General features: G+C 38.7%; 1 protein-coding gene across 1 annotated transcript; it reads left to right on the forward strand.

Annotated features, from left to right (window-relative positions):
* The first annotated feature begins 7,418 nt into the window (after nucleotides 1–7,418).
* SHISAL2B (shisa like 2B) lies at nucleotides 7,419–27,401 on the forward strand. Its single transcript, XM_033110499.1, has 3 exons — nucleotides 7,419–7,794; nucleotides 11,928–12,085; nucleotides 22,934–27,401. Exons 1-3 carry the CDS (start codon nucleotides 7,604–7,606, stop codon nucleotides 23,056–23,058), a joined length of 474 nt encoding a protein of 157 aa, XP_032966390.1. The 5' UTR covers nucleotides 7,419–7,603; the 3' UTR covers nucleotides 23,059–27,401.
* Nucleotides 27,402–27,418: the final 17 nt, after the last annotated feature.

Below are 27,418 nucleotides of genomic sequence, written 5' to 3' on the forward strand. Positions count from 1 at the left end.
AACAATATTTTTTCTAGACAATTCTACCATAAAACTTTATATAGGTATGGTAAAAAAAATTGTTTATCTTTTCCCTCTCCAAGGTGGTAGTCATTAAAAGCGTTCCAGGCTTGAAAATTACTCAGCCTGTGTTTTTCCAGGTTGCACCATTCTCGTAGTAAAATGATGTTGTATGAATGGTAATTAAAAGCCTTTCTTTGCTTCAGCTCCACCCACTATTTCAGCACTTCCAGTCACTTTCCATCTCCCAGTTACCTGCATTTATTGATAGGTGAATTCAAGAGGTAGCTAATTTTTTCAAAGAAGCCCTCTTCTCCTTCATCAACTCAGAGGTCTCTACTGCCCCCAAAAGCTTTGGAGGCTTCTAAGGCCACCTGTGCTGCTCCAATGATCCTCTGTTCCGCAGCACACCCATGTCACCTCCACAAAGCCGTTGCGTCACTGCTGTTGCCATAGCCAGTGCTTGGCTCAGCTTAGACTTGACCTGTGAGATGCCTACAGACATTTGAATATCGGTAGCAGTACTTGAAATTACGTCCAAAGAATATGGACAGGAGTAGAACAAGGAAAGAATTTTCCCTAGGAGGAAAGAAGAATCTGAGATGGCCAAGAGACAGCCTCAGGCCCCAATGGAGAGAAATCCAGATCGTTTTTCCTGGTAGGAGCATTCCTCCCCAAGATATCCAAACTTTCAGACCAGCAGAGCCCATCCCCATCCTTGATCCCCAGGCCTACGTAATCTAGCAGAGACAAAGCAGACTCTGAGGAAATACTGGTTTAGACTAGTTTCTCCAGTCATATGTATCGAACAGAATCTTGGTAAACTGACTGTTAATTTTTGCTACTGTTTCAATCGACCAAAGCTAAAGATCTAGATGTATTAGGCTACCGCACTTCTGCCGCTCTCTGGGACCCAGCTGCGCCAGGACCACCCATTCTCATCATACTTAACACCCTCGATTAGGACAGTGCCTCTGCCATGCTTACACCAGACCCCAGGAACACAAACAAGTTTCACTTTAATCTGGGAGAAGGAGCAAGGATGACTTACTCTTTATAACAGTACCTGATTCATAGGAAATGCTAAATGAATCAGAGCCTGTTTCTTTAGAGGGGGGAGGGCAGCTTGAACAGTGACGATTAAAAGTAGGTTAATCACGATTAAGTGCAGGTTAGCGCATTCAGAGAAAACCTTTTAAAAATTAGAAAATAACATAGTGAAAAATGAAACTCTAATCAAACTGCCTCCTCAAATGAAGAAGAGACTCTTTTTCCTCTCCCCACATCCCTCAGGTGCCAGGGAAAGAAGAAGGCCGGAAATCAGTCGCTGGCTTGTGTTATGGTAGAGTAACCTTGTTTCACTTCTGCCCCACCTCAGGGACAAAAGGAAGACTGAGGCTCCTGGAGCTGGGAAAAGCTCTTCTCAGTTCAAGTCATGAGTGTTACACCGTGTGCCGTGCTTTCGATGGCACATTCGTTATCCCGATGAAGTGCTATTTGTCTTCAAACTCACTGGCTGGGTCCCCTAACTCTCTCTGTTCAGTCATGTTCTCGTGTGAGGGCACAAACTCTTTGAACATCTTGATATGGTGATGCTCTTCCCCCACGAGAGGATGTAAATCAGCCACGTCCACTGGCTGTGAGCCAGGAGCCCGTTCAACTTATTCATGGGTCAGAATGTTCACCAGGTACCTGCCCGTCTTGGATGAAACCTGACACTTCTTTCTTCATTGGGTTCTGAATTCTAAGTTTATCTTGCAGCTTCTTCAGGAGGGGCACAGTGTTTCTTACCGTGTTTCCCCGAAAATAAAACCTAACCGGAAAATAAGTCCTCGCATGATTTTTCAGGATGACATCCCCTGAACATAAGCCCTAACACGTCTTTTGGAGGAAAAATTATTATAAGACCCGGTCTTATTTTCAGGAAAACGTGGTAGGAAACTTTCAGTTGTAACAGAAAACCCAACTCAAACAGGTTTAAACAACAGAAGTGACGAATGGGCTCCTGTAACAAAAGCCTGCTAGGGTTGGCTGATCCAGGGACTTAATGTGGGAAAAGGACCCAGTTTCTTTCTACCCCTCAGTCCTGCCAGCTGCAGTGTCCAATTCATCCCAAGGCAGACTCCCATCATGGTTCCAGGATGGCAGATTGCCAGCTGCATCGAGGCCTGTGCTTTCCTCCACAGCCAGGAGGTGACTGGCAGCTTTCCTAGCTTTCAAGCAAGAATTTGAAACTCACCCTGATTCGACATGCTTAGGGCTTATGTTCAATCCTTGAACTAATGATTGCAGCCAGTCAGTCAGGGCCTGTCCCTGGTGCTCGGGTAGGGTCAACCACCTTTGAAGCTCAGGGGTTGTGTGGAGAAACTAATACATGCATAACCTTAGAAAGGAGGAAGGAAAGAATGGATACAGGGAGGCAGCAACAAATATCCATTATAGGCATGATGTGGTTTGGAAATTGCGGAGGGAGGTGCATCTAGAGGTTCTTTGACCTTACTTGTGTGTTCTCAAAGAGTAAATAACAGCTGTTGTGTGGAACATATTAAGGAGAATTTCCATCCCAACCATGGGGCATTCATAGGAACCCAGGAATATCCAGTTCTCCTAGAGACTGCTACCTGAGGGATACAGCATAACTCTAGCAACAGGGTTTGTTATTAACTCTTTCAGGAGCAAGAGCTCACCGACACCCTGCCCACTGCCACCATTATGTTCACACAGTAACTCTCCTCTCTGCATCTAACCTCTTTTTATTGCCAACAAATCTTTTCACTCCTTTGGTCTTCCATATGTTTATGTATATATTCTGCTGCCTTATAACTTGTAAGCCACAATTTCAGCTTTCCTATGACCCCTGTTTCCTCATGGTCTCTTCAGGTATATCTTTTCAGGTTCTCCTCTACCTAGGTAGTAATTGCTCAATTTGATCAGTTGCAGGGAATTTGCAGGGAGCTACAAGGTGGGAACATCCTGCAGCTGGACTTTGAAAACTCGCAGAGATGTGGAGAGAAAGAAGAAAGTCGTGGTATTTCGTGGATAGAGAAACATAACATAAAGATGTTTCTGGGGCAGGAGGAAGCGTGCTACACGTGAGCGAGACCAATAAGGTTGGAAAAGTGGAGTGGCACTGATTATAGAAGGTTTGGAAATAAGGATCTATTGAAGGCTTTTGAGCTAAGTACTCATCTAGCCTCTTCATTATTTCTCCAGTCGAATCAGCTTCGTTTGAATCCTTATCTTGCTTTTATCCAATAGCCAGATATTCTTGTTCCTAACCTCTCTCCATTAATTCTATTGTGCCAGCTCATGGTGAAGCCTGTTGTGCTGGTGATTAGAAGAAAGAAGCGTCACTCACTCACCTGTGAGACACACCATTTGCCATTGTCCTACTGAGAAGTTATGTCAGTAGTTCTCAAAGCTATCAGACTCAATGTTCCCCCATTTTATAAGAAGTATTTCTATAATTCTTCTTTTACTATCTTGAAATAAAATTTATATATAATATGATGGGTCTACATACCGAATCATATGGGATGAATTGTACCCCCTCAAATTCACACAATGAAGCCCTAACACCCAGTACCTCAGAATGTGGCTGTATTTGGAGATAGGATCTTTAAAGAGGTCATTTAGTGAAATGAGGGCATATTGGTGGGCCCTGATCCATTATGACTTGTCCTTACAAGAAGAGGAAATTTGGACACAAGCACTTAGGGAGGGAAGAGAGTGTGAAGGCACAGGGAGGAGACAGCCAACTATAAGCCAAGAAGAGAGGCCTGAAACAGATTCTTCCTTCAAGGCCCTCAGAAAAAAAACAACCTCAAGAGCTCACATCTTGATCTCAGACTTCTAGCTCCCATAATTGTGAGAAAATAAATCTCTCTTGTTTAAGCCTCCCAGTCTGTGGTACTTTGTTATGACAGCCCAGCCAACTAGTACACTAATTATAAATAATGACTTTATTGTAATGTAAAGAAGAAATAAATGGAATATAATCTACAATAAAATATGTATTTCCATTTATAAATGCCACAGCACAACTGTCCCCAAAGCTATAACATTTACAACAATACCGTGCATGCAACTAGCTATAAATCACTGTGGAGTGACAGTACAAACGCAGGCCAACACAGATGGCAGGTGGTATCGGCAACTCCAATGCAAAATTTCAAACAGCGTTACCATTGGTACATCATTTTCTGAAAGAGTGAAAAACTCTTGGTAAAGTGCCAGAGAAAACAAAGAGTAATTTTCCCTCAATTTACATGGTAGTTACATTCCTGGAAAACTCAAGAAATACGTTGTGTTTATTTGTGTCACAGGAACAGGTGCTAGGCACAGATAATTATAAATTGGTTTTTCATCTACATGAATGTCCTGTGGAACATTTCAAAATCACAGCCAGTTCTTCTTCTTTCTGTACCTGTTGCAGGATGTCAGGATGTCTGGCATCCCTGACCACGTCCCTCTTTGCCAGTTGGGTACTCAATTATCATGGCAATCAAAGTTGTCCGCTTATTTCCCAAATGTTCCCTGACTATCCCCTGAAGGGGAGTACAACCTTTGTAGAGAACCAGCAAGATACAAGAAAATAAAAGATGGAATGTATGGCTCTCTTTTGGTGTTGGCCCAGCCCCACTCTCCCTCCCTGCCAGAACAGCTCCTGCCTGGCAGCAGAGACCTAGAGACTGGGTGATTCGGGACCACACAGCAGGCAAGTCAAGCAAGTGATGTGCGTCTTCTGAACTGGTATTGTTCAAAACCGCAGTCTCGACACCGCCTTTAAGCCTCATGTGTTAAAAGTTCCTTTGTTTGCTTGGACTTGAGAGGCCCTGAGGTACTTGAAGCTTGGTAGAGCCTAGCAGCTGTATGCCTGCCTTGCTCTGTGCGTGTTTTGTGTGTATTTGGGGTTTAGAAAGGGTTAAGGAGCTGCTGTGATTACAGAGGCAGTAGTGAGCCAGAGCACAATCCGGAGAATCATCCTGACAAATCCTGCTGTTCATTTCCCCGCCACGTTTCCTAGGCTATTGAACATTCACTGTTAGAGAAAATGACACGAACTAACAAATTAGTTCCACCAAAAAGCTATGATTTCTAACCATACCTGGACCCTCAACAATGCACCCAGGGCTCTGTTCCACTCACCCAGGCATGTTCCCCTCAGGGCTTACTCTCAACCCTTCCATTCTCCTCAAGCACTCAAATTCCACCTTATGGTCTCATGTTCTGTGGAACACTTCTGTATAGTTTATTGAGACAACCAATATCGTTGTTCAGAAGAATTTCCCTCCTTTTCATCTCAAACTTTCTTTTCCTTTTGCACAAGAAGCAAAGTCCACTTATGCTGACTGTTGCTCCCCCATCCAAGGGAACATGCTCCATGGATTCAAGGGCTTCAGTTTTTCCTTTCCAAGTGCCTCCTCCCCTCACCTTGACCTGAAGATGGGCTTTGTGAGCCAGAACCCTTTGGTTGCAAATAGAACCCAATTTGAATGCACTTTAGCCAGAAGGGATTTTACTCGAAGGCATGGATGTCTCAAAAAAACACAGTGGTAGGAATGCCTCGGTCTTAGGAGAGGACTTAAACAAGAACTGCAAAACCATCAACCTTCCTGCTACCCCTCTTTTATGCTCCTCTTAGTTTGTTTCAGTTTTCTCTTTCTTATACACTTTCTTCTTGTGGCTTCATGTCCACATGGCGGAATCCCAATTCCAGGAGACATAACATTAATGGCCTAGCTTGGATCAGGTCCAATCCCCTGGCCAAGTCCAGCTAAAATGGTTTAACAGGGACTAGATTTATCCTCTAGCCAGAAACAAGTAAATACACAAAATATAGAAACAATGGGTTTTGAGCGTGGATATCAGGAGGTGCAGGACAGTGATCCTGAGAGAGGAAAGAGATGAGGTGAGCCTTAAGATTGCCCCATCTTGCTGCCTGGAGTTTCCAGGCTGCAGCACAGTGTGGGGGAACCCAAGTGGAGACCAGTGGTCTCCCCGAGTTGAGAAGAGAGAGCTTGGAGCCCTGGAAAGCCACCGTGGCTAAAGGTAGCAGGACAGAGTACCAGAGAGAAGAGAACTGGAGAGAAGAGCGATCTGGATCACTAGAGGATGTCCTTGAGTCTGCAGTTGAGTACTGATCACTATATTTCTGTATGGAAACCACTGGAAGCTAGGAAAAGAGCCACTTAAAAGGAGCAGAGGGAACACTCCTTGAATCTCTCCTAGGGCCTGGAATAGTGGGTTTCTAGCAGTCAAAATGGTGAGCCTCACAATCCACAAGGTATCTGGTAGAATGCGCAGGAGGTAGCACCTCAGTTGTGGGGAGAAACTTAGTCCTCGGGTCAAGTTTTGGATCCTGATCCTAACAGAGCTTAAAAGCAAACCTGAAAGAATCCAACTGTTTCCGAGTACCTCAATTGCATCCCAGAACAAAGCTCAAGAATATTTATGGGAACACAGAAACACCCAGCGACCAACAAGGTAAAATTCATGATGCTGGCTTCCAATCAACCCTCTGGCCTTCAAGGGAAGGAAGCAGAAAAAAAAGAGGAAGGAACAATGCTCAATCTGTCTCAGACATGCTGTGAGTGTTCGAGTTGCCTTCTCTCCCATCATTCGGCTATCATTATTTTCTCCTTTCCACACCAAAGTGTTGGTTGACTTAATTACAACGAGCCTCCATTACTATTGTTATTTAAAAAGACTTTGTGAACAAACGAATCACGAAATGAGAAAACCAAGCAGAAAAGGGAGTAGAATTTTCTGCAACACTTTAAAATGGATGGTGTCTTTCTCCCTATTTTCTTTGCCTCCTCTTTCTGCTTGCCTCTGAAGAAGTTCTCGCTTTCTTAACCTAATCTTTGGCCCTTCCTCCCCCTTCCAGATTGTTTAACTGAACACGGAGTGCATGACTAGTTTTTGGAGGGAATTTTGGTTTTTGTCTTTGATTTTCACATTGGCAGATTTTAATGTTTCATGTGTACTTCTCAGAAAAAAAGGGGTACTTCTCAATACCCCGTTGTTGGTAGTTCAGTCCCTTTTGTTCTGCCTACTACCTCACTCCTTGGGTGGGTGGCGGGGAAAGGCCCCCCAGCCGTGCTCTGCTCCCCTGGAAACCACCTGCCCTGTGCTGGGGCAGACAAAACAGCAACTTCAGCTGCACCTGTCCACGCGGCGAACATGTCCTACATCTCCACTTTTCCCTCAGGCGAAATCTCTTTCTGTCATGGAGTGGGGACATCTACGGTCCGCAGGCTGTTGATGAAGTGAGGGAAAGTGGAGAGGTGTCGGGAGGGCGCGAATACAGCAGACGAAGGGAGAGGGAGGAGAGGGACAGGGTCGAAAACCCGCAGATAAAAGGACCGACCAGTCGGTAGCGAGAGGGAGATAGATGCGTGAGTAAGGCGACCAGACAGCATGTGGACGAGGGGAGGAGAGAGAGCCGAGGAGGCGCGCGAGGGCTGAACGCCGGCGCAGCAGACCCCACATCGCAAGCGGGGCGCCCGGCTGGGGGGGTGGGCGGCATCGGGCGTGCGGGACGTGTGCGGCCCGAGGACAGAGCCGGGGCCTCGCGTGGCCCTGCCCGCAGTCGCCCGCGATGGGCGAGGCCAGCCGGGCGTGCTCTGGCTACTACAGCCTCAACCACAGCTTCGTGGAGCCCTTCCAGTGCCCCCGGCGCGGCGAGGCGGCCTCTCTCCTCTACTGCTGCGGCTTCGCGGACCTCAAGTACTGCTGCGGCGAGCCGGGCAGCTACTTCCCCTACAAGCACAGCTACATGTGGAGCCTCAGGTGGGCCGGGCAGGCGGAGAGCGCGCCGGGGTCTGGGGAGGCGACCAGCAGTGCCACCCCGGGACCTGCTCAGGTCGCGTCCCTCCGGAAGGACACGGCGCCTCCGAGGGCGGGTGAGGTCTCTGCAGAGAAACCTCACGCGGCTCGGAGATGCCCCGGGAGCCGGGACTCGTCCGGCGAGGGTCTGTCTGTGGCTGCTCGAAGTGTGACTCCGCCGGGGACCCCAGGCGAGGCGCGCGCGACAGGAGGGCGCCTGCCCCGGCTGGCCCGGCTCAGGTCCCCGCCGCCTCCCCGGAGCGGACCGGTCTTCACTCTCGCCGGGGACCAGTCCCAAGGAGGCGGCTCTGCCGGCAGAGGCCAGTCACATAAACTAAGGAGGAGGTTTTAATTCTCTTTATATGTTCGGGCATTTGCTGCATTTGAACAGAAAGGGGGCTCCTAGGGGACCCATTTTAAGGCACAAAAAACAAGGGTCCGAGTATTTTAAGTCTCTTTGGAGGGTAAGAAGGAATTGGCTGTATTCTCTAAACTACCAAAAAGTTGTGTGTGTGTGTGTGTGTGTGTGTGTGTGTGCGCGCGCGTGCGCGCGCTCTCAAGTGACTGGATTTTATAATTTGCCCTTTTCATTCGCTCTGCCCCTGATCCCGAACCGAATTGGAGACCCACAGAGAAGTAGAGCTTTAGGTGTTACGATAACACATTCTGTAGAACGTTTCCAGGATACCCCCTTTCTCAAAGCCTTGGCCATTGCTGAAAAGTGATGAGACTTTCTGAGGTGGGGTCTTTCTCACCTCTTTTTTCCTACGGAAATTGTACTCATTCCAACTAGACATTTAAGCAGACATTTTCCATTATGAAGTGCTTTCTCCCCTTCCATTCCAAAGGATTGCACACTTTGAACCTGATTCTTTCATTTTTCCTGGAGAACAAATGTTGTGTCAGGATTATAGGAAAGGACTCCAACCCCACCTTAAATTGATGCTTACAAATCAGTTAGCTTACGTTTAGTTGAGAGAGAGAGAGAATGAAAAGGAGGGAGGGAGGGAGGAGGGCGGGAGGAGAGGGAGAGGAGAGACTGCTGAGCAGACGAATATTATTTCTCCCAATCTCCTAAGATTATCCAGAATTTGGCACACATGCCAAGTCTACAGCAAAGAACTTCGTATGTTATTTCCTGAAGCAGTCAAATAATTTTTTTTTACATATTTGTAAGCTTCAAAAAAAATCTCAGAAGGAGTGCCGACTTACCAATGAGTTCAACTAACGAAGTTGTATTGTGTCAGAGTGGGGCAAAATCTCAAAATATAATAATAATAATAATAATAATAATAATAATAACTTATCCTTATTATTTGGGGAAGCAGTCCATATGACACTGGCATATTATTTGTCCTTTTGGAAAATAATACCATAACCCAGCACTTAGTCTTTGGAAGTGTTAATAATGGTGGCAGCACCTCCAAAAGAGGCTGGCAACTCCTAAATCAAACTCGATTGGAGAAGTGCCTGGGATTCTCAGATTCCTGACTCATTGCAAAGTGACAAGCAGCAAAGGCTATTAATTCTTCCTAAGATTTATGAGGGCACAAAGGAATGAACAGCTTGCTGGGGTCTCCCTTCAGCACTGACGAAATGGACAGTGCACCGCAGTTCCCCCGGGAAATACAAAAATCATTTCAACTGATCGCATCAGTTGGCAATGCTAAACCTGGGGGTTTTGTTAGTTTGAGCTCTGAGAACACACTGGGAAGGTGAAAATTTAGAGCTTCATTTCTCTCCTATTCTTTGCTCTCCACCCCTAATTTAAAATAGTCCAACTCGGAAAAATATTCCAGAAGTCACTAGCATTTGTTTTGAGAGTCTGCAGCTGCTGGAGAAAGGGACAGGTGTAGATACTGCCAGGTAAGTGAAGTTGCTGAGTAGGATGACTGGTGCGTTAATGTGACTAAAGCTTCAGACCTTCTGTCAAGGATTGGAAAGCAAACTGCCATACGGTGCTGTGAGGAAAGAATAATTGGCCCTTTCTGTCTGGCCCACTTCCATCTTTTCTCCTCTTACAGGTTCCTAACCTCTTAGGCTTTCCTTTGGTAGCCTTTCAGGACCTAGGAAAGTAATGACTGTTGCTCAGGGTGACACATGAATTCAGTAAGTGTTTGTTGAAATGAATATTTTAGGAGATTCCTAGAGCTCTATCTTTATCTAGAGGTTCGCATGCATAAAGCAACATTTCTATAAAGCGGAACTGTGACATTGTAACAGTCTGTCAAGATTATGAACAATCTCCTTTCATAACAGAAAGCAGAAAATAGCATGCTTTGTTTTTGTTTTTCCTTCAAACTATTTGGACTGGTTTTTAAATTGTGTACATTAAAAGCCCACTATATATATATATATATATATATATATATTGAATTTAATTAACCTGACAATTTTATTTTTAAATTGACTAAATTACTCTTACTTTGAAGATTTTTTTAATAACTAGGTCTCATGTTAGGAATCTTTCCAGATGTGTGGCTTCGTAGATTCCTTGTGCAGCAGATAATGTTAATTAAGTGGATTATGTTCCCATGTGTCTGTGTAGAGTCCTAACCCTCCCTGACACGTATGATCTACAAAAGCCAACTTTGGTGCCAACAAGCATGAAAGAGGACTTGCCAGAGCCAGGAGTCTACCCCTTGAAAGAGAGTGACCATGTGAGGGCAAACTCCATTTTAAATATCTAACTATATACTGACTCTAGTCACAAAATTACCCAGTCTTCCCTTGTGTGCAGGTATAGGGGAACTGGGCTGACATTAATAAACCAAGCCCAAGAATATCTGGAAGTCTGATTCCACATCTGTGGCAAAGGAGGCAATCTCTAAATTGCAAGGGTTATGTAGCTCCTTAAAACAGGAATAAGTTGGATGAGCTTTGCCCCTCAATTTCAACTCTGTTCTCCTTGCTCCCAAAGCAGTGACACAGCTAGCATCCCTACTCAAGTTCTCTCTTCCCTCCTTTTTGGTACATGTCAAACTAGTCAGGACCCTAATCTCTGGGAAATAGCAGAAACCTACAGTCAAGCCAGGAAGATAATGAAGGAAAAGACCATTACTTTTACATGAGGATGACTTTTCAATTGCTATAAGTGGATCAATCACCGGAAAATTATTATTTACTGCAATTTATGGAACATTTACTACAAGCTAAGTACTCTATTAAACATTTCTAATAAGTGTGCACAACACTGGGAAATTCAACAGAAGCATCTGGTCTTGAGCAGCTTTAAATCTAATTTTATATACATATACATACCCACACATACATACGGTTCATGAAAGTAAAGTACATTTGCATGTTAGTCTTTGAAGATAATTCTCTTTTTGTCAAGCTCCATTTCCCATGTAAAAGTATTAAGTTCACAGGTTTATGTATACTATGTTATTTCTCAAATGATTAGCCTTATAACTGTATCAGAAGGCATTATAACAAATTCAGTGCAGAGAAAATAATATCAGATATACACTTTACTTTTAGAGAAAAGTATAAGGGTTTCTTCCTTATTGCTAGAAGTCATTGGTGTTATGCTCTTTTGGAAAGCAAAAATTCAGACTGAAGGAACTTTATATGAATTTCGTAACTATTGCTTTCCTTTAATTAAACTTCTCCTCTTTTGTAATCGTTGTGGTTTTGTGTATTAGTAGACAATATCTCCCATACATGTCTCCAAATGAAAAGTTCCACATTTCTGGTAAACATTTGCTTCACTACTTTTGCAGAAGTAACTATTTTTCTATTAATCTTTTGTTGATGGTCCTGATCTTACCTCCTACAATATATTAATAACAGAGGTATATTTGATTGAGATGTTTTGAACTATCCCTAGAGAATTATGTGAACTTTTCCCTGTTATATGAATTCACATGATATTCTATAGTAATATTAACATACGCGTATACATGTTTAGAGAAAATATAATAAGAATTTGATGATACAAAGGGGTGAGCTGTAGATTTCATTCATATACTGTTTATACTAAAATATAATTTGGTTATCAATGACTGAAGCAAGAATTAACAATATTTAAACCTTTTTAGTTCCTATGTAAACCAGTCTGTGTGACAGTCCCAATTTTTCTCTCTTTTCTTCAGCATTGGTGCCCTGACTGGATTGGGGATTGCTGCCCTTGTTTTACTTGCCTTTGTCATCAGCGTCTGTGTCCTTTGCTATTTATTTCTGTACACAAAGCCTCAAAGATTAGACAATGGCCTTAAACTTCAACACCTAGAGGCTTCTTCCACTCAAGAAGGTAATCAGAATCCATTACTTGTGGCTAATTACCTGTCTGTTCAAAAGAATAACCTGTACCTGGGTAAGAGATCATGGTGTCAATGAATGCTTTTTAAAAATTCAATTCATTATGTACCTTTATAAAAATTTACATTAAATTGGCCTTAGAGAAAATTGTGCCCAAAGAAATATAGCGGCAGAGTGTAAATGTTCTTGTGAAAAATAATACATTGATCCAATAAATCCACTTTAATATATTTATATCTCTCTCAGTTATAGAGGTGTTATACTCTTGGAATTTTTAAATTTTGTTTTTGATGGAGCCAAAAAAGTCCAATAAATAGAGGAACAAAATATCTGATCATTAATTCTCAGCATTGCATTATTCTAGATGGGTTAGTTAGTGGTCTGTTAAGCATTTACCTGCACGTATGGTGTACAGAATTTGGAGTAGGCTTATAAAATAATTCGGAGGCATATAAAAGAAATAGAAAAATAAAGACCATCTCTATTCTTAAATAGATTAGGAACTAGTTAAGTTATAGTGGTGTGTGTAGTGTGACTACAAAGTAGAAAGAAATTTTTATGCATGAAATTGGGTCTCATTGTTATGTAAGTATAAAGTGCTACACAAATGCTAATTGCTAGCATTAAGAAACTCAGAAAGAATTGTTAAAATTTTGTGAATTTAAATTTCTATTGTATTTAAAAAGCAGTAATCATGATTTAGAATATATATAGAATATATACCAGGGGTGCCCAAAAAAAATGTATATGCATGACTTGTATTCTTTGTTATCGGTATATATTGAGTATTAAAATTTTAATACAGTTTTTCCTTTCTTAAAATGTGTATATATATTTTTGGCACCCTCTGTATCTTAGAATATATACAATATATGTAGAATATATATATTTAGAATAAGACACAAATGCTCACTAACTTCCATTTAAAAAGTAAATGAACCACAATTAGACTAAGAACAACAGCTTGACTCGAAGTTGGGGGGAAGAAAGGGAGGGGAAAAAAGTAAATGAAAACGGTTATTTTTTAAAATTTAGAAAATTATCTGCCCATATGCTCTATTTCAATCAAATCCTGAAACTTGTATCTATGGAACACATGCTCTGCGACCTTATCAAATACATCGCTACAGTATGACGGCATTAGCTGGGGTCGTCTCTGTACAGGAGAGATCTCTCTCAGAGGGTATCCTGTGTCACAGAGCCAGAGGCCAAGATCCCTTTGGAGCTCTCCTTCTGAAGTTCGGAGATTGAAGGGCCGAAATGACAGGTTGTTAGCCCAATTTAGTCCAATGGCTTAGACCCAATTTCTCCACAGGCAAAATGAAGCAGTGGATTAGTGATCATGAAATAACCAGATTGTAAAATCAATTTTTGTCTCAATTGCTTAGATAATTTAAGGTAGCAGTTCTTAAATTTTACTGTGCATAAGAATCACCTAGGGAACTTGTTAAAACTGCAAACTCTACTGTGTCTTTAAAAAAATAAGAGGTCCTCTTCCTACTCTGTCCTTGCTCCCCTGCTGTCTGTTTTCCACAGAACAGCCAGAGTGAGCCTGTTAAAACCAAAGTCAGGTCATGTCACTCCTCTGCTCAAAACCCTAATCACATCCGATCTCTCTCAGTAGATATGGCATCGTAACTGTGATCCACCAAGGCTTCTGTGCCCTCTCCACCCTTATTTCTCTCATCCCCATATGTCCAGCCACACTGGCCTGGAAATTCCTGCCTCAGGGCCTTTGTACATGCCGTTACCATCGTCTAGACTGCTTTTCTTTTAGATACCTGCACGGCTTGCACTTTCACTTTCTTTGAATCTTGACTAAAAGTCACCCTCCCAGGCAGTTCTTCTTTGGTCACTCTACCTGCATTTTTAACTCCCCTTCAACCTTTCACACTGCCTTCCTGCTTTATTTTTCTCCTAAGCATTTTACCACTCATATACTATATATAGAGGTTGTCCAAAAATGTATACACATTTTAAGAAAGGAAAAACATTGTATTAGAATTGTAATACTCAGTATATACCAATAACAAAAGATGATTACAAGTCATGTGTATACATTTTTCTTGGCACCCCCGGTATAACTTACCTACTCTCTAATTTTGTCTCCACTCCAACTAGAAAGGAACAGGAAAGCAGCAATTTTTGTTCTTGTTTGCTCATTATTGTATTGCTAGTGCTTTAGAACACCTAACTGAATGTTTGCTGAATGAATCGAATGGGAGGGATAGCACTGCACCTGTATTGTAGGTGATCAAAGGATTGTTTCTTGTCACCATGAGAGTCATCAAACATTCATCTAGTGCCTCCTCTATACAATGCACTGTGCTAAATAAAAATTGGTTATTTCCCGGTTTATCTCAGGGACTGCTCCAAATATTATTTCATGTTGGTTCTGAGAATCCAGCAATAGAATTAGTTGGCTTGTTAATTCAAGTCTTTAGTCTTATTGCTGTTTAGCTAAGGAGATCCATTAATGCACTTCCTAAGTAGTTAGATGAGGCTGCTTTCTTGCAATGAAATGTCCCCACTCTGCCCCTCTCAAAAACATTGTTTATAAGTCAGCAAATGAATTCAATACACCTTTCCTGAGGGCTTGCATTGGCAAAGCAGGATTTTATATGATCACTGCCTTCCTGCTGCTTTCAAATGAGGTGATTTTGGGGCCTTGGGTTGATTTTAACCAAATCAGACATAGCGGAGAGCCCAAAACAAAATAGGTAAACCAAATGTCACTGGAATAGTGAGAGAAAATGGTTTATATTTGAAAGCGCCCCTTTGAAGTGATAAAAACCATCGCTGTACCATTGTTAAATATGCATGCTCTACTACAATGAGTCTCCCATCTAGGAATAGATGCCAGTGTTCTAACTATTGAGAAAACAGGTCTACTCCATTTAAGGAATGCCTTAAAGATCAAGAACATGCTAAAATGTTTGCATAATAATCAAGTAAACATGTATCAGAGGAAAATTGGTTTTACCAGTTACCACTCCTTTCTTTCAAAACTTGCTGTTCTTCAGAGTCAATCTCCCATTATTTTCAATTAGTTTTTATAATTGAGACTGCATTCATTACAGGCAATTGGAATGACCTCAAGGGAAATAAATGGGTTTTTGTGCACATACAAAAACTGACTTAGGACACTGGACTTCGTTGCTAGACATGACAATAAGTTTAAAATAGTCTAATCTTAAACCATTTTGCCAAGAGTTTTCAGTCATGTGTCGTTATTCTATTGGGTTTCATTCTTTTTTAATGTATATCGTTTAAGGCTTTATACATTCTGAATTGATCGTGAAAGAAGCAGATCTCTGGTAGTGACTGTGGAGTTGAAGTGGGCTCCTCCAGGGCTCACTTTGTGGAGAGGTCCTCTTGCTAAGCAATCAATTGGCCTTTAAATTGTGTGCCATAATCATTTTCTTCCCCTTTAACTTTTGTGTCTTGAATTATGCAAGTTTCAAATGCCGATGTTTAGAAGAACACCACAGCTTATAAATTGTACTATATAGGACGGAAAGTTCTGGGCAGAAGATGGCTGTGTGAAGGGCGTCTTTCTGAAGATGAGGGCTCATTGCATAAGATGTAGAAGAATGACTGGCTAATAGAGAAGCAATGAAAGAGGTGAATGTCTTAGATCCCTGCTGCTTCAAACATTTCCACTGGAGAATCCTTAAAGGTAGAGAAGAAAGGAACTCGTGCCTCCAGAATTCCAAGGCCTTGAGAGAAAAGGCCTACCTTAAGTCTTGTGAGCTTTAAATTACTTGAAGTCACCTACTTTATTTTTTTAATGTATGGGAATTTTCAATAATGACTTATGTGACTTCTCCTTCCAATATTTGAGTAAAATAGATGCTCCAGGAAGTAAAGCATATTCATCCTGTGGTTTGAAGTATCCACTGACACCCTGCAGTTGTGGAGAGGGGTATAGAATCAAGGAGAGAGGGGTTCTTAGCAGCAGAGTTTTTCGGTGACATTTAGAGATGCAGATTTTAGCAGAGCTGCCTGTGCAGATAAATAGTACAGTTGAATGGGAATAATAGACAACTCCAAGCCTGTAGTTAGTAGTTTCTTTTGTAAAGGCAGGTGATATAAATGAAAAAGCGTAAGCAAATCAGTAGTAAGACACAGTTGTCTAGGAGAAAAACATAAATTATATATGGAATACTGAGAAAAAAAGCAAGTTGAAGATCATATTGTTTATTCTGCCTGTCAGCAAACCAGGACTTGAAATGGCTCAGAATGGTCTGCTATATTTCTTCTTCTTAAAGGACATCCCCATTAAAAACAAAAACAAAAACTTTCTTTCAGTTCACTTTCATTGTAGGAAAATGAGAGAATATAGAGAAAAAAACAAATAACGGCATCCATGACCCCATCACACAGAGATAATAGGTATTATAATAGATATTAACATCATAGCGAATAGCCATGGATTTTTTTTTTTCTATGCATCTATGGGTGTGTGTGTGTGTGTATATATATATATCAAAATGGGGGGGGGAATTATTTTTATAATATGCCTTTTTTTTCCAGAGAACAATATTGATATCTTTGTTTGCCAATAAAGAAATACCTTTGCCATCATTTTTAGTTGTTCCATTTTATTATTATCTTGATGGAATGCTATGAGTTTTTATTCTTTTATTTTGATACTTTGCACTTCCAGAACAGTTGCAAGAAAAGCATAGAGAAGGCTGAATTCCTTTTCTCAGACTTACTAATAGTTAATATTTTGTCTCATTTTCTTCATCATTGACTTTCTCTCTAAGCATATTTTCTAAACCATTTGAAAATAATTTGCAGATATCATGCCTTTAACCATAAATATTTCAGTACATAGTTCCTAGGAACGAGGATTTTTTTTTTCTTACATAATTACAGTGTAATTATCAAAGTCAGGAAATGGAACATTGATACAGTAACATTATCTAATCTGCAGTTCATATTCAAATTTTGCCAATATCTTTAATAGCTTTTCTTTTTCTTATCTAGGAGCTAGTCCAGAATTACATCTTGTAATTAGTTCTCGTATTTCTTAACTGTCCTTCAAGCCTCAGCCTTTCTTTGTCTTTCATGATCTTGGCTTTTTTGAAAAGTAAAAGCCAGTTATTTTATACAGTATCCTTCAGTTGAATTTTGTCTGATATTTTCTCATGATTGGAAAGAGATTATAGATTTTGATAGGAACATCACAGAATATATTCTCAGGGCAACATATCAGGAAGCTCATAATATTGGTTTGTCCCATTATTAGTGATATTAACTTGGATTCTCTGAAGATTTTATTTGCTGGATTAATCCATTGTAAAGTGACTATTTTTCCTTTTGTACCTACTAAGCAATATGTGGGGAGGTACGTTGAAACTATGAAAATATCCTGTACTTGTACTCACCCATTAATGGTTACCGGATTTTTTTTTTCATTCAAATTTCAAAAAAGCTTCAGAATTATTATTACGATACTTATAAAATGATGATTTTCTAACCTCATCATTTCTTCAGTCTTTATTAGTTATTATTCATCTATGGGAAGAGCTTTCCCTCCTGCCCTATTTATTTACCTATTCATTCATTTATTAATATCAATACGGACTTGGATTCTTTATTCTAAAATATTCTACTAGTATCATTACTTATTTTGATCCTTGAATTATCTCAGATTAGCCTGTGGGAGCCCTTTAAATCAGCTCCTGTGTCCTTTTAAAATGTGTCCATCATTATTTGAGCACTTTTTTGCAGGCACAGATGGTCCAGGGCATCCTGTACCTTCCCTGTTCCAGCCCCGGAATCTGCCATTTCTCTAAGAAGCCTGCTTCATTTTAGTTGTGAATGGTGTTTCGAAACCAAAGTCTGAGTATACTATATCTTATTAAATCATTGACTTTGATCTAGCTTCCTTTTTTTTTCTATTACACACATACATTGAACATTTAAGGATTTTCTTCGCATGAATATGTGGCAGTGGAACTGTTGACCAAAGGATGGGTACATATTAAAGGCTTTGGGTACAAGTTGCTAACCGTAGTCCAGAAACATACTATTTCATGGGTATTATTACTTCAAAAGGTATAGAGTTTTACTAAGTTCATTGAGAGAAACAATGCAGTATTTTATCTTGTCTAATTAGGAGTGAAAGTGGACATTTTAAAGTTTGTCATTTCTTTTGGGGAATATTGTTACTCATATCTTATACACACTTTTCTATGGGAGTGCTCATTTTTTATTGCTTTGTAGGAACTTTCCATACAGCAACTAAACTCTTTTTCACATATATTGCAAATGTGTTTTTCATAGTTATTTCCTTTTTAATTTTGTAAGTGACAATTTTTTCAATTTCAGTTTCTCCTTCTGTGATTTCTTCCTTTAGTTTTATACTTCGAAAGTTCTCACTTCAGTATAAGATATAAATACATTCATCTATATTATCTTCTAATACATTTATTCATTTATTTTTAACATTTAAATCTTCCATAATCCTGGAATTTTAATTTTGGTGGAAAATGTGAAACATGGATCTGCCTTTATTTTTATTTTGCAAAAACTGAGACTATTGTCCAAATATTTATTGGATAATCCATCTTTCTCTTGCCAATTTAAAATGTCACCTTTGTCATAAACTAAATTCTTATATATACTAGAGTCTGTTTTTAGATTTTCTGTTCTGTTAAATTTAACAGTTTAGTAAGCTAGTAATATACTTTCTAAAACTTTTTATTCTGAAAGTTTCAGATTTACAGAAAAGTTGCAAAACTAGTGCAAAGAATTACTGAATACTCTTCACTTGGAATCCGCAAATATTAATATTCTACCATGTTTGCTTTATAATTTTCTCTATTTTTTAATATTTTTATTCAAAAAAATATATAGCTAACCTACATTATATCAGGTGTACACCAGAGTTGTTCAACATTTATATCCCTAAAGAAGTGGTCACCATGATTAAGTCCAGCAACCATCTGACATCACACTATGCTATTAGAATATTATTAACTATACTCCCCATGCTGCATGTTACATCTCAAATTTGAACCTCTTATTCCCCTTCACCTTTTCCCCCCTTTTAAAATTTTTCAATTACAGTTAACATACAATATTATTTTGTATTAATTTCAGGTGTACAGCATAGTGGTTAGACATTTGCATAATTTAAGAAGTGATTCCCCAGACTAGTCTAGTACCCACCTGGTACTATACATAGTTATTACCATATTATTGACTATATTCCCTATGCTGGACTTTACATCCCCATGACTATTTTGTAACTATCAATTTGTAGTTCTTAAGCCCTTTACCTTATTTACTTTTAAAATTATTGTAGCTATATAGTTTTTAATATCTGATTAGGCAAGGCTTTTTCTCCCTCCCATTATGTTTCCTTTTCAGTTTCTGGGCTACTCTTGTAAGGGTCAGGTTTCCAAATAAACATATGAATCACAGTGTCAAATTTTTTATTTTGTACTCGATTTATAGATAACTTTGGGAGCTATTTTTCTTAGTAGGCTTAATAGCTCCTTCTGCTTAATATTCATTAATTAGGCTGCCAAATTATTTCATAACACCATTCTTTGTTTCAGAAAGGCTTTAAGAATTCATTATGATATTAGTAGAAGACCAGGCAATTTGAGCTCAGTGGCAGAAAAGGCCTCTTGTATCTCCTGAAGGGAACTTTCTACTTAAAATAATGAGCCTGGACCTTCCCCTGACTGTTTTATCCCTAGAATGTAGAAAGTCACATTGCACAGCAGAGGTCCTGCTCCATTTAGCGTCTGGGTTAGGCAATTCTAGCAGACGCTGGAACCAACAAAAAAAATAGAAGCTAGTTTCTGGTGAAAACTCATTTAAAGGACTTAAAATAACAGCTAAATCCCTTTGTTAGTTATGTGAGTCATCAATGTTTGGAAAAATTGAACAATGCTGAATAAGAAAAAAAATGCCAATTGTGGAAAAAATAGGATAGGAAAAACATTTGTGGATAGAACTACGTTCAGTCATTGATAGACAGGCAAAGCAAAAGGGCAAGTCTAAGATTCAAACTTTCACAATAAATTTTTAACTATATTTACGTAAGAGACCTGTGCATCCTTGAGGGGATGGCAGGGTATTGAAAAGGGAAAAGGTGACCTCATCTGTAGGTTATAGACCTACTTATTTCATAATGGTGCTATGAAATAATTCTGTTCACCTCACTATTTACTTCAGATTCAGTCCTGTGTTTCATATTAAATTTGAAGGGAAAATGTCCTCTTGCAAAAAAAAAAAACCCAAAAACCTTTTACAGTATAAAGACTGCTTGTTTCCACTACGAAGAACGGGGGGATGAATGGGATGTGTAGATTTCCTATTAAATGACAATGTAAGCCAGCCGATTAGTAATTAGAAGCTGCTGTAGTACTGCAGAATGGTTACACAGAAGCCAGGATATAGGCAGACAATGGCAGAAAAGCTTAAGTACAATTATGCCAGAGAGCCAGGAGATGAAGACCTACAGAGGTCCTCAGTAGGTTTTTTGTTTTGTTTCTTTGTTTTTTGTTTTTTTTTTTGATATTTTGAAATGGCAGGCAAGAGCAGAGTTCATAGACGAGCTATAGAATAAATGGATCCCTGAGGAATGGTTCTGAAAATGAATGTAAAATTTACCTCATCAGAAAAAATATATTGGCCGAATTTGTGATGAGGATAGATGGAAAGATTTTACTTGATGAATGATTTAAATGATGAATTGGATTTAAATAATGGAAAAGTCTAAAGCTTTAATTTAAATGCCAGTCTGAGAAATACAGGATTAAAGGAAGGTTGAGATTTTCATATGAGCAGCAGCCCCCACCCCACACCACCCCCGAAGAATGAAAATGGGGAGTGAGCAGCAGAAAGAGCAACTATTGTCAACCCAGGAAAGCACAGTAATGCTGAATCTTTGCAATCTGCACTCAGGTAAAGAAAAGGCCTTCCTTGGGAGCTCAATAGAATGAGAGATTTCTTATTTTAAATCGAATCCATATTGTAACCCAGTGACAGAAAAAAGGCAGCTGGTTTTATCTGTACTTTGTCAGTTAAGAAATTAGCTTTTATTTATGAAAGCAAAACTTGGAAAAGCTCAGGTTCCTGCCGCTTTTCCTCCTTTCTCTTTTAAAATCCTTCCAAAGGGATGCCGTTAGCTGGACTCTTGTTAGCACTACAGCTCCACCCATTGCACTTCACTTATTTTTCCATAGGTCCTATTACTCTTACTCACCAGAGGGATATACATTAAAAAGACCTTTGCATTTGTATTAGCCGCAAGAAGAAAGTGAACATCATGGGTGTTAACTCGCTAATCAAAGCTCTTGCTTCAAATGATGTCAGTATTGTGTTTAACAAATCTCTTGTTTGTATAGCAAACTGGTTTTGTTAGGGGAACTGCCTTGCTTAAGAGGCCAATCTAAGAAATGATCTTTGTACCTACACAGTTTAGAAGGATCCAGTAGCCAAGGAAACAATGAGTCAGGGATGGAGAATGGGGATCTCCATCCTAGATGACACATCCTAGATGAAGAAAAATCTGTAATATTGGATGGAATGTACTTTGCGAGCCTTTAAATCTCAGAGGGCATTAGACAGGTTAGGAAACTCTTTCTGTTGTTGCCAGAAAAATGCATAATGGAAACTAGAGCTGTCAGAATGGAGATAACTTAGAGAGAACCCCAAACTAAGTTGGGAAATAACTGCTTGAGTTTATTTACCATACAAAAGAGAAAACAATGAAAACAGAATGTGACATGGTAGATTAAAAACACCTTGAAATCTGATTAAAATATTGAGAATTTGAGTATGAGAAAAGCTTAGGAAACATGAAGGGCTTGAATTAAACATTAGTTTTCGGACTTCCAGGAATTCTAATAAAATATTCAAAATTTACATGTTTAAAGAAATGTTTATGTAAGGTACAAATTCTACCCAGATAATAAGAACTAATGCACATTTTATATCCTTCATCTGTAACCTTTACCTGCTGATACTGAAGAGTACAAACAATACTAAACAAATGAAAAATAAATCTACATTTTGTTTTTCAAATGTTATATGAGGAAAATAGTATTGAGCACTCATATAGAACATATCCCATTACTTAAGTATTTAGTAGTTAAATTTGAATCAAATACATTTTTTAAGGAGTCTACTTTGCAAATAATCGTCAAAAACTTATCAGATTATCAAATTTTCATGCCGGCTTTCCCTACTACATTTATTTTAAACAGCTTTGCTTGGTGATTGGGCATAGGGCTAGAAAATGGTGTGCCTTCAACAAATTAACTTTTAAAAATCAAATTATATGGTTGAAATGTGATTGGATGTCTAGAAGAACATTATCTTACCATCAAAAAAGTTCTCTAACCTTGTGTACTCTGGACTCATATTTACAGAGAGGTGAATGAGATTGTGATACAAATATGTTCTTTTTAAAAATTATATCTACATGGATGATGGCAAAGCCTTAAGAGTGTTGCAAATTATGAGTGGCTTTAGTATAGCTTTGTTCACTTTATGCATAGGGACAGTTACACATTTATTAAGCAACCCAGAAATTATTACCTTCTTATCAAATGTGTAGTTTCCTCCATGGAAGCATGGAGAAAGAAAGGTAAGCATGGAAATAAAATACTTCTGTTACTGAGTATTTCCCCCATTTAACTTCCAGGAGCAAATGCTTAAAGACAAATTTGAAATGATTCAATTCCCAATCATCTACATAGTATTTTCAGGACATCACGTTTTCAGTATCACTACAAAGTTTCTTTTTAAGTCAAATTTTATGTCATAATTTCACATAATTATTTCATTTTGTTCTGTGTATTTGCAGGCAACTCAAATAAGAAAACCAAAGCCCCCAATTCAAATTCAACAAATGAAACATCCTATGAAACTGATGATGTAATTCAAGAAAAAACAATGGATACAACACAAATCAACATTGTGTATTATTAAAAATCCTGTGTTGTAAAAGCTCACTGGAGAGATGGAACAATAAAAATAAAGAGTGCATTTGAAACACTTTGTAATAATACTTTTCAAAAATTCGCCACTCACAAAGCAAGACATTTTTTATCATTCAATTAATTTATTAAACACCTAAGGTTCTGATAGCTTTTCATGTACATAAGTTTACTTTTATTTACTAATTAAGATGCGTGTACATTACACGAAATTATCCTAATACTTCAGGAGAAATTAAAAGATTTTTTTTGTACTCTTATTTATCATTTATTTTTCAATTACAGTTGACATTCAATATTATTTTATATTAGTTTCAGGTGTACAGCACAGTGGGGTTAGACATTTATATAATTTATGAAGCGATCCCCCCGATTAGTCAAAAAATTTATAACACAGACAAGCAAACCTATCTCAGTGAGGAACAATGAGGAATTTATGTCATATTACCAGCATTTCACAATTTTTTGGTACTTAGAGGCAGTTATTTTTATAAGAGATGGTCCTGGATAGGTAGATATCCGGGGGAATGATCTTATAAACTAGAGGTGGCATGTTGTTAAGTCTTTTAGATATCAACCCATGCCTTTTTTAGAGGATTTGCTGGGCACACAAACAATATATTGCCATTATAAAAGCTAACATTCAATAACAAAATGCATCACAATGTATAATCATCATAATAAATATTTTCTGCATACCAAGGGATAACCATAACAAAAATCCTTTAGTGATAAAGTTCCTAAGGAAGTTCTACAATAAAAGTTATCAAAAACAAGTTAAGTTCTCTTATTCCACCTAAGGCTATTGCAGTAATATCATTCAGACATCTAGAAATAAAACTATAGTTTCTGCAAATTATAATTGTCTTAAAAGATTTTTCTCTTAAGTATGATTTCTAGTATAAGAACACAGATGTGATTTTATAATGGAATTTAATAGGAAAAAAGGAATAATTTTAAGCTGGCTCTGCTGAACACACCTACTGTGTTGTGTAAAGTTTCTATAGTTGGAAGACTAGCCTTTCAACATGTGATGAATACAGCTCCTCTGGTTTGATAGGGGAAGAAAAGGAATGCCATTTTGCTCTCAGGCACGCAAAGCTCAGAGTTAGAAACTTTTGATCATTAGGTTGTGAAAATTTCTACCAAGAACTGAGGATACCTTCTAAATCAGCATTGCCCAGTAGAAGTTTCTGAGAAGACAGAAATGTTTCCATACATGCACCGTCTGGCAGGATAGCCACTAGCCACATGTGACTACTGGGCACTTAAAATGTGACCAGTTCAACTGAAAAAATGCATTTTATTTATTTAATTAATTTAAATAGCCACATGGGGCTATATCGACATAGTTCTAGATCATTATTGCAACATCCTACTACTGCCAGTGTTAGATTTCGCATTCAAAAAGAACACAATTTTGCCAATGATTTAAGATGAAAATTGCTTAGAGTACTGTGAAGTTTGAAAGTTAAAACGTTACCATTAGAAAAATGACATTTTATAATAGTCACAAAAGCAAAGAATTCTCATTTATTTTTGTGAAAGCACATAAAATCATTTATGGTACGTTTTAATCTTTTATCTAGCTTGATTTTAAAAAATCTGAGAAAAATCAGCTATCTTGATACACAGACATTAACAATTACATTACTAATTAGATGTTGCCTCACGTGAAAGTCTGGGCTGAGAAAGTTTAGGAAAGGCACTGGCATAGTTGTACATTTGCTGCTCAAGGGGAAGGGCAGATGCCATAAATGCCACAAGGAGCAGGAAACTGGAGACTCAGGGCAACCAAATGCTCATGGTCCTGAGACCTCTTCACCTGTGGGCCATGCATGGGGCCAGGCCTGGCTGGATGCATAGCGGTCGTGCTCTGGGGGAGGCACCCCAATTCTCTGGCACTCTGCACGTTTTGAGAGGAGTTGGGAAAAAAGAAATGAGGTCAGAAGACCCTGGATTCTGCAAGTGGGATTCTCATCATGCTGGCATAAGAATCTACTGCTCTTGGATGCCAACTGCCCAAGAAGACTGAACCCCACCACTACCAGTAGTAGCAGCTGGAGTCATTGAAGCCCTCCCAGCCACAGCAGGTTACCTGAGGGACAGCCACGGGCTCATCCAGTACAAACTGGCATGTGTCTCTGTAACTTTGAGGCTTCACAGACTGAGACAAAATGTTAAACGCAAGAAGCCTTACCAAATTACCACAGTCTGTACACTGAAAAATATTTTTAAATGAGTTATTTGGCCCTAACAAATGTTAACAGTGACCAAATTGTCAGTCAGAAATAATCTAAAATAAAATTAGAAACAAAACACATTTCTGGTCATAATCAGATCTCAGAAAAGTGGGTCTAGAAGAAGAGTACAAATAATAAGGCATAAGACATAAACATTCAAATTATTTTCTACGTGGCCTTCTAATGACAGCAATTTCATCTTTTAAAACTTGTGGAATTGAATTATGACATGGATGCAACCAAACCCCAACACAAATTGTTTCCTTACAACTCTCTCATGATGTCTCATTCACTGCTTACAGATTCAAGTCCAAACTCCCAAACATGGAACATAAGACCTCTTTCTTTTGTTCCTAAGAACCTAGAATGATAGTTTCAATTCTTACCACTTCTTGCCTTACATATTGCTTGTAATTCTTGACACACACAAAACCCCCAAGTTTTCCTATTATGGCCTTTGTGCACAGCACTTTCTCCTTCCCGAACTGTCATAACTGCCACCCTCATCCTCAATCAAAATGTACTCCAGGCATTACTTTCTCTAGGTAGCCTCTTCTAACTTCTCTAGACTAGGTTATGTAGCTCTCTCCGTGTTTCTATAAACCCATGTTTGGATCAATAACTGCACTGATTACAGAATGATATGTTCTGCTGTTTCTCCCATCCACTAAACTATGAACCTCATGGAAGCAAATGAGGTTTTTTAATCTCTATATCCCCAGTACTTAGCAGAGTGTTTGCCATGCTAGGCCCTCAACAAATGTTTGTTGAAGAAAAGATTCAATGGCATTTTTGTCAACACAAGTAATAACTCTTCAACCTATTTAACTGAAGGTGACAAAGGGTTATATAGAGTAGTAAATATAGACACATACAGTTGTTTTACTCCTTATTTTCTGATGTTCTGGCCTCAGAGAACCAAAGATGTAAATAGGGATGTATTAAGTGTGAACAACCAGAGAACCTCTGAGAGATTTTAGCCAACAGATAATAAGGAGAAAAGAAACAGAGAATTGTGTGGGGAGTAGGTCCATCTATCCAAAAGCAATAGCTTCAAAGTGTTTAGATAATCTGGTTAAAGATACAAATCTAAACATAAATTCTGCTGGCATCTAGTGAAAATGACATACACTGGATGGTAAGCATGTGAACTAAATATCAATTACCTACTTAAAGAAGTTGAATGTGTTTGATAGCTGTATCAAAAAAAATTCAACCTTTACCATCACAGAATGCTACCTGCTTATCTGTAGTAATTTCAAAAATGAATAATACCACTTGAATTTTACTAAAATATCATTACTCATATATATTACGGGCTGGAAGGGATCTCAGAGATAATGTGGTACAATGTTTTATAGATGAAAGACTCTAAGGCCCAGAGAAGCTAAAATGACTTTGCTAAAGGTCACAGAGGTAGTTAGAAAGTACGGGACTTTTTGGATTTTTACTATTCAATTCGGTTTTCTTTCTGCTACGTACTGCCTGAGAGGAAATTTCATTAATTTTCTCCTAAAATACATCTGTGAGATTTGCATCCAATCCCAATAAGAAGAACAGGATCACTTTAGAAGAAAATTACTTTAGTAAAAATAAATGAATTTTATTCAGATGAGACATTCTAAAAACTAATCTCAAATGATGGAAAATTTACTTAAGAATAATTTCAAGATTGTTTCTGGGAGAAAATAATTACTGAGCATTTATAAAAATCTTTTAATTTGCATACTATATTAGTTAATGAGGGCTGAATTTATATAACTCTTCTGAACTGTTACTGTGTCACCATTCAGAAAACAAATGTAATGAGCCAAATTATAATCTCTACTACAGAAATAAAACTTACAATTAAACTTAAATTTAAAACAAAATGAAATTATCCCTGTTCACAATAATTATCATTTTTAACCATATTATATACTTGGTGGGATGAGGCTATCCTTTGGCATGCAGCATCCTCCAATCACTTTTTGAAGTTGTTTTTTTTTTTTACTTATTTTTTTCATCTTGATAGCCAAAGAACTGTATTTCCATAAAATAGTTTTCAAAAATACATAAAATACAGCAAAGGCAAAACAAATGCTTAAAAACCTAATAGCTCTGTGTTTT

Source organism: Rhinolophus ferrumequinum, chromosome 7 (assembly GCF_004115265.2).
Source record: "Rhinolophus ferrumequinum isolate MPI-CBG mRhiFer1 chromosome 7, mRhiFer1_v1.p, whole genome shotgun sequence".
Lineage (NCBI taxonomy): Eukaryota > Metazoa > Chordata > Mammalia > Chiroptera > Rhinolophidae > Rhinolophus > Rhinolophus ferrumequinum.

What these genes read in the sequence shown, in the direction of transcription:
- SHISAL2B (XM_033110499.1), top strand. Translation starts at nt 7,604, where the DNA reads ATGGGCGAGGCCAGCCGGGCGTGCTCTGGCTACTACAGCCTCAACCAC. An exon ending in AGCTACATGTGGAGCCTCAG is followed by an intron (nt 7,795 to 11,927) that starts GTGGGCCGGGCA and finishes TCTTTTCTTCAG; the next exon opens with CATTGGTGCCCTGACTGGAT. An exon ending in GGCTTCTTCCACTCAAGAAG is followed by an intron (nt 12,086 to 22,933) that starts GTAATCAGAATC and finishes GTGTATTTGCAG; the next exon opens with GCAACTCAAATAAGAAAACC.